Source organism: Mesitornis unicolor, unplaced genomic scaffold (assembly GCF_000695765.1).
Source record: "Mesitornis unicolor isolate BGI_N332 unplaced genomic scaffold, ASM69576v1 scaffold13805, whole genome shotgun sequence".
NCBI classification, from domain to species: domain Eukaryota; kingdom Metazoa; phylum Chordata; class Aves; order Mesitornithiformes; family Mesitornithidae; genus Mesitornis; species Mesitornis unicolor.
The window spans coordinates 81,151-88,901 of record NW_010186243.1 but is presented as its reverse complement, the minus strand read 5'-3'; the positions used below and the strand labels follow the sequence as shown (position 1 = coordinate 88,901).

The 7,751-nt window shown below is 38.3% G+C and overlaps 1 protein-coding gene across 1 annotated transcript in view; it reads left to right on the top strand.

Annotated features, from left to right (window-relative positions):
• Positions 1 to 236: 236 nt before the first annotated feature.
• Positions 237 to 7,751, top strand: part of LOC104541117 (E3 ubiquitin-protein ligase CBL-B-like) — a gene marked incomplete at its 3' end in the record, with an annotated part of 86,734 nt that continues 79,219 nt past the window's right edge. Inside the window, 1 exon segment of the mRNA XM_010185091.1 lies at positions 237 to 383. Coding sequence (XP_010183393.1) covers positions 237 to 383 — 147 coding nt within the window.

Sequence of the window (7,751 nt, the reverse complement as noted above, 5' to 3'; positions counted from 1 at the left end):
GCCTGTTGATGGTGACCTGGGATCGCCTCTACTGGTGTGAGCTCGAACCAGGTGGGCTTACGCTCTTGGTCGTGAAAAGTTAAGAGTTGTTCCCAAACATGCTCGGGTCTTGCCCTTTCCTGCCTGTGGAGAAGGAAGTGTTCCCTCGCCGGCTGCGGCGAGGTTCGTGGCAAGGTGTTTGTGGAGCACCTTGTGAGTCTGTGTTTCTCTGTCGTTGCGGCCAGCTTGGCTTCCAGATGGCAAATTCCCTGAACGGCCGGAACCCGCGCAAGGGACGGATCCTGGGCTTCATCGATGCCATTCAGGATGCTGTGGGACCCCCGAAGCAGGCAGCTGCCGACCGGAGGACTGTGGAGAAGACCTGGAAGCTTATGGACAAAGTGGTGAGTGTCTGTGCGTCCGTGTATACACGCAGTGAAGAATGGGACTATTTAGGCACACATGGGGAAACGGCGTCTTCCTGCTACTATGCTGCATATGCCTCGGGAAGTAAGGGGACTTATGTTTTAGGTTATTTTAAGTACTATTGATATATTTTTTTTTTCTGTGGCCTCTGGCTATGGTTTTTTTAATCTTGGTTTGTGGAGGGAAAACAAATGTGTGTGTTTGCCTTAGGCTGTTGTTATTTTCAGATCTTTTAAAATGACTCAAACTTGAAGAGCTGTCCTAATGAAAAGCTGCCTAACTTAGGCTTGTAATCACATATTCTGTGTGCTTCGTGTTCGATCACACTGCTAGTCTGCAAACAAGACCTCTGAAGTATGAAACTTCAGTTAAGCTAATCGTCCTGTGAGACATGCTCATGATGGCAACATAGATACGCTTGTGTTTTTAGGAATGTGCGTGGGGACTGGGGGATGTCACTCTTGTCAGTTTAGTAAACAGATTAGTATGGCACGCCTCACTTTTAACTGTGTGTTCTGCATTTTAATGATTTTTAAGTACTTCTGCTCTTCATTTTGAAACTAGAAATATAGTGTACTGAAACTTATTTTTCAGGAAGTAGGGGGATAGACCATAGTTCTTTAGATCTTACAGTTCTCTGCACCAACTTGTTACATTTTGTTTAGTGTTATTCAAAATGACAGCTTGTATGATGATAGATGAGCCAGGAGAGTTCCTTACCAATGGTAGGAACAGTTTATGGCATGGTTAACTGTTTGGGAGATGCAGGCACTCCGCTTTGCATATGAGGTGATACTTGAGAGCTTCCTCTTGAAACTGCTGGGGAGTGAGGATAACTACCTGTTAGCTTTAGGTCTGTATAGGAAGAGAGTTATGACTTCTTAACTCGGTGGTTCTTCATGAATTAGTGTAACTGTTTACTTTCCTTGTGGCTCCTACAAAATGCAGATGCTTAACATTTCTTAAAGTTCACAAGTAGTTGTACTAACATGGTGGAGATTATTCCATGTTATGTGTCTTGACAAGTGATAATTTTGAAGTATTTGGTTGTGTCCTTGTATGCTTTCTGTTCTGGTGCTCCCAGAATAGCATCTGTATTTTCATCACAATTTCTGATCATGATTATAAGCTTAAAAACCAGCTGTGATAGAAAAGGTTATTATCACAAAGACTTTGTTGACATTTCCCTGTTAATGATCAGGTTGCTGTAAACAGTGAGCATCTAGTAAGAACTGCAAGTTTAAATGCTTGGAAGCAGGCATGTTTCTTCAGCAGAAGGAAGTTTTTGGCTTGGAAACCAGGAACCTGGTTTGTTGTTGTTGAAAACATGTGGGGAACGTATGGCTTAATTTCCCCCTGTGTCAGGCCACTTACAAATCTATATGGTAAGGCTGTCCCTTGATTGATTTGTATGTTCATAGTGACCAGGAAATCTTAACCCCGCTGCTTGGACTTGTGGATTGCTTTTGCTTAGCTGATATAGGATAACTGTGTTTGTCACTCTCGCAGCAGAGCATCAGAACAGCCAGCAAGGCCTGTTCTGCAGAAGTCACTGGAAAGGCTGGACATTGCGCTGTGCTTTCTTTTTCATTTTACTGGATAAACGTCCTCAATTTGGATCTTTAATGTATCCTCTTTAAGCTGCTCTCAGTTAATCAAATTTTATTTCCAAATTATATTAAAGTATACCAGACAGGATGATGTCATAGTGTGAGAATGCTGTAGCTTGCCGCTTGAGTTTTTAGCGTTTGATGCTTATAGTGAAAGGATGTGTTTGAGCAAATTTAATATGTTGGCAAACAAATTTAAGTCTCTCAGCCTCATGTGGCAGTAGGCACAAGAAGGTCATTTTCTCCTCTGCCTAGATCAAAACCAGGGATTAAAATCAGAAATAGAAACCTGCTTGGTCAACTTGTTTCAAATCCAGTTTCTGGAGTGTTTCCTATGACTGATTTCTGTGGTAGGTCACTGGTCAAATTAATACCTAGTGTAGAGGGTAGGCTCTGCAAAGTCGGTGGGGTGCCACTCATGGCAAGACTGTGGCTTTGAGGCCTATTTTGCGTGTTGTAATAGCTGTCATTATCCTTGTTTATTCTTTATAATAGCAGTGATAACCATCTTTTTGCTGCAATGAGGTGGCTAAAGTTTTCTGCCATTCTGAAGATGTTAGGGAAAGGGAGAATGGAAACAAAGCAAAGCTGTTATCTTGACCAAAAGATGGAAAAAGAGCAATCATAAAAACCAGGGACACAGCTCAGTAATTTTTTGGTTTACATTTCTTTCTTTGTTTCTTTCTTTCTTTCTTAAAATTGCCATTCTTTACCTTTCTTTCTGTAACTTTGTCCCTTTCTGTAATTTCCTCCTTTGGCAGATGAGATTTTCTGTATGAGTTATTTGCTTTCAACAATTAAGGGGATTAACCAATACTACAAATACTGCTATTCTATAAGAACTTTCCTATGAGAGTGATATTATGGTGTATGTAAAAGTTCTGGCTACCTAGATACCATACAAACTTCTTTCTGTATAATTTGTTGTATGTCATGCTTTGGAATTCAGATTTCATGGTAAAGTTTGTTTTTCATGGGCTGATGCTTCAGCTGTTAGAATAGGCAGAATATAACAGTCCTGCTTAAGTGTCTCCTTTTTAATCTTCTGTTACCAGTTTGAAAAAAATCAAGGGTTTTGAAAGAGTTCTTTAACAGGAGTGAATGTTGGGATAGTGCTCCTGGTTAGACCCCTGTTTGTAAAAGTTGCTGTAAGCAGCATACTTAGAGGGAATAATAAAAAAAAATAACCTTACAAGTAATCAGTGAATCTGAATTGATATCTCTCTATGCGTCTTATATCTGTGTCTTCCATTTTATACTTCATCTGTTGGAATCTGTACTTTGTGAGGTTTACTCTTATGTCTTTTATATGAATTTACAGTACAAACTGCATTATAACGGTTAAACTTAATGATCTTAGAGGTCTTTTCCAACCTTTATGATTCTGTGATTTAAGGTCTCTCAACTTCAGCATCAATGTCCGGTTTCCCTGCTGCTTTTTTCATGGATAAGCGGTAGCTTTACCATTAAGTACTAAAACTATTTTGTTTAATTCCTTCTCAATGAGAAGAATAATATTCCTTTTTATGGCTTGGAAGGCTAGGTCTGCTTTTCAGTGCTAGCATTGTATAAGCAAGTTGACCGTATATCTCTGAACTTTGAGCAAAGAAATTACTGTTTTTAAAACATGTGTATTTTAGCTCATGACCTGTAAATAAATAATAAAACAGTATTGTTAAGAAATAACTGAGTATTCCTTTAAACTATGCATAACTTAGATGGGATTTTTTTCCTGAGATTCTAAACCTAATGCTTTAAAAACCTAGAAACTATCCATGTATTATTATTAGAGGATAATGGTTATCTTGAGAACAACTCTGGGAGAGAATGCTTATTATGTAAACATGGGAGTATTTCAGTTAATTTACTGCTTGGGCTACTTAGATTGGTAGTACTATTGTGCACGCTTTACTATTGTGGGATTCAAGCCGATAAAATTATGACACATCCAGAAGAGGATTTTTTAGAACAGAAATATTTCAGCACCTTTCAGTCACTTTTCAGTACTCTTACATGTTGGGCCTGAAAATAATTGTTTTCTACTGTGACGATTAACAATATTGTCTAAACTGTTTGTACGCTCTGTCACGACCCACCCAGTTGTTTGACTCTGGCTATATAAATGGGGATGGCAGTTTGATTTGCTATTTAATAATTACCTAAGAGCAAATCAGAGTGCATCTCCAAAGCTCATACTATTGACTTAGTGAGTAAAGGCTGTATTACCTCTGTAACTTAATGTGGTTCTCTTTAAATTAACATTTGTCGGGTTTTCAACAGCATCTAAGTGAGTAAACAGAGCACAGTAGTTAAAACTATGTGTGCATTGGTTATTCTTTACAACATTTTATTTAATTGTTACATTAGTGTGCGACCTTCCAAGTCAATTAAATGTCATTGTTCTACAAAGGATCTCGAAAAAGCAGTAATCAGTCATGGCATTTTTCAGTGTATTACTTGGTCAAAGTCAATAGGAAGTTCTATGTCCTGCATATACTGTTCGTTGAAAAAGAATAATTTAACCAGAGAAATGTGAGCCTCTATTTTTCTAATGAGAAGAAAGTATAAATGACCCTCCAAAGTCAGCTGTCCTTGTGAGTATGTAGCATCAGCATTGTTATTGCTTATTCCTATGGTATGGAAACAGTTGCAGCGTGGAAGCTGTTGAACAAGCACTTACTGTATTCTCAGCTGAAAAGATCGGTGATTGGTCACCTCTAATTATATTTTGATGTGAAGGCTTTTTTCAGAAAGAAAATCCCTCTTTCCGTCTTCCTGTGAAAAATGAAGTGCATTGCAGTTAAGGTAGCTTCTGGTGGGAAGAAATATGTGATGAAGCATAATGTTTGGGTTTCATCCATTTTCCTGATTAGCCCCTCCCCGATTAAGTTCTTCAGAATTCATTGTTGGTAGCATTGTGTGTTGTGGTTTTCTGGAGAATTGTTATGGTATCTTACTGCAGAGCTACCTTTATGCTGTCTGTGGTGCATCAGAGTGTTTTTTAATACTTTGACTTTTTGTACTGTGTGGCAGGAGATACTGGTTTAGTAGTTGGTTTTGAAGTGTAGTTTTGCTAGTGTGTGAGTGCTGGTGCTCTGATTGTCCTCATCGGTTTGCTGCAGCTGAAAACGGTGTTCATAGGATGTCCTGCTCATTAGACACTTACTCTGTCATAGCTGTGCTACTTTCCTTGTATTGTCTTTGACTGGCATTAGGTGTTTAAACAGATTGTGCTAGGGCTGCTATACTTTGCTTGAGCTAAAGTTATTTTGTCAAATGAGTCCAGGACTTTCAAGTTTATTGTTTGCTTTAAGAAGTGAATAGAAGATAGTTTTCTTTAAGAAATTAATTGTCTAAATACAATAGGCATCCGTTACTCTCAACTCTGAATCTATGAAATAATGCCTTATAATTTAAGTCAAATATCTTCCAAAATGTTATGAGTACTGGTATGTATTTTGTTGTGGGGTGAGGGAGAGAGGAGAGAAGAGGAGGGAAAAGGGAGTTGGTTTTTTCTTGGTAGGCACTCTTAAGTTTGTCCGGAGGTTCTTGAGTTAACTTTTTCCAAGTCTCTTTCTGGTAGAGTAGTGCTTTAGTTCTTCACAATCAGAATTGCACTCAATTGTTTCTGTGAATCTGGAGTAAATACTTGGAATTACCTCATGTGAGGTAGTGAAATTTGCTGAGCTTTGTCTCAGTTTACCCTCAATGAGAGAGGCATTTCTTACTAACTCGCTGATTGCTTTTCATTTTTTAGACTGTTTGCTAAATATATACATTTTTACTTCCAGTTATAACAATACCCAAATGTCACAGTGATATGAGCCATGTCCACTCCTAAAATGTTGGTGAGGATTGCTTTGTAAAGTGCAGTATGGAGGTCTTTATTTTTGTTTGTGGTTTTTTTTGTTGTTTTGTTTTGTTATGAGTTCTGTTTTCTTTTGAAGGAAGGTATGTGAGCCACTTCTGGTGCATTGGTAAATGTTTTGCGTCAGCAGATGTCGTTTCTTGTTGCTTACTTTTGATTGTGAACTGCTGTGGTACGTGTCAGGACATCCTGACTCTGGAAACCATATGGTTTACCAGCCACCTCTTTACAAACTTACTTCCTTTGGGCTGAAACCTTCTGTACTTTATAAAGTGAAGAAAACCTTGTGCTGCTTCACTGGGTCACTGACTTGAACTAAATGTTACCATTTTTTCCATGAGAATGCATAAGACTAATTAAGTTATACTGGAGAAGAATTTTTTGTATGACTTTTTTAAAGACTTGTTCAGTACTTGAAGGTTCTGGTAACGTGCTGTATTTATCTCTATCAATTCAGCAGAAGGTGTAAACCAGGCTGGCCACAGGATCCTGTTTTGATGTGTGTATGACTGCATGTAATGGTACTGGACTGAAGGAGACTTTCTAGTCCTCCTCCTTTCCGCAAGAGAAACTGATTCTTCTTTATAACTGGGTGTTCTTTTGTATAGTTGAATGGCCAGGCTGTTGAAAATACACCAACCAGCATAAGCAATTTTATTTTTCCTGTGTTTTTTATATTTTTAATGGTATTTCTAGTATATATGGAACCACCTACATTCTGCTTATTGGCACATCTAATCTAAAAGATTGACTTCAGAAAGACAGTTAATTATTTGCTCATGAGATTTAAGTTAGGATAAAAAAGCAGTTCAAAATTATTGTAGCCTTCTCTGCTTGTGATCTGCTCTCATTGCTGACCTTTTTCTCTGGAATAAATGTTTTCCTCTTTTCAGCAGTTTTTCTCCTTGTGCTTGTTGCTCCAGAAAGTTGTGACACCTAATCAGTGATACAGATTTGTGTCATCTGGAGTTGGCTTTGGGAAGAATGTCAACCTTGTTTCAAGTTTTCACTAAATCAGATATTGCAGAGAACAAAAGTTCAGCTGAAAAATGTCCGTTTTTCATAAAGGTTTTCACTTCTGTCATTGGGATTCCAGTTCTTCTAACTTTTCAACAGAAAGAAATTCATGTATATCTCTGGATGATTTTCAGATCTGTCTACACACGTAAAATTCTTTGCTCATGTTTCTGAAAGCTCCTTAAAGAATTCTATCTGTCAGTTTAACTTAAGCATAACTAAAAGGAAATGTTTAACCTCCTTCGTAAGTCTCTCTTGTTAGTTCCTTTCTTGATCTTCTGGGGTTACACCATCATCCTGCCTTCACTTGGGCAGCTCCTTTGCTTGAACTGCCCTTTTAAAAGTTGTCTCAATCTTTCAAATCAATCCATTCACCTAAATCTCTCATCCAAGCGTTGCTATTTTGTGTATCAGTAAGTTCAGCTTTGCTTGTCTGACCTTGAAAGACTGCCATTCAACCTTCACTTTTTGAGAATGCTGCTGCAGGCTTCTCCTAACCCATGACTTGGACCGTGTTGTCCTTTTCTTCCCTTTATTGCATGCAATACAAACAAGTTATTTTCAGTTTCAGTCTCTTGCTGTCTTGCTCTTGTAGTTATGGATTGCAGTTCCAGACATTATCACCTGATGAAGAGATGACCAAGCATCTTTATGATTTACTTTTTGTTTGTTTGTTTGTTTCCTTGCAACTTCTTCCTCAACTTAAGAACAATTCCTGTATGGGCCACTAAATTGTTGTAGAACTTGCCTTGTATCTAGAAATACTTAACCGCTAGTGCCCTGAACCACTCTTTAACATGTTTAACAGTGCTGTGCTCGTGTATTTGTGTTTGCCTGCATCCATCTGCAGT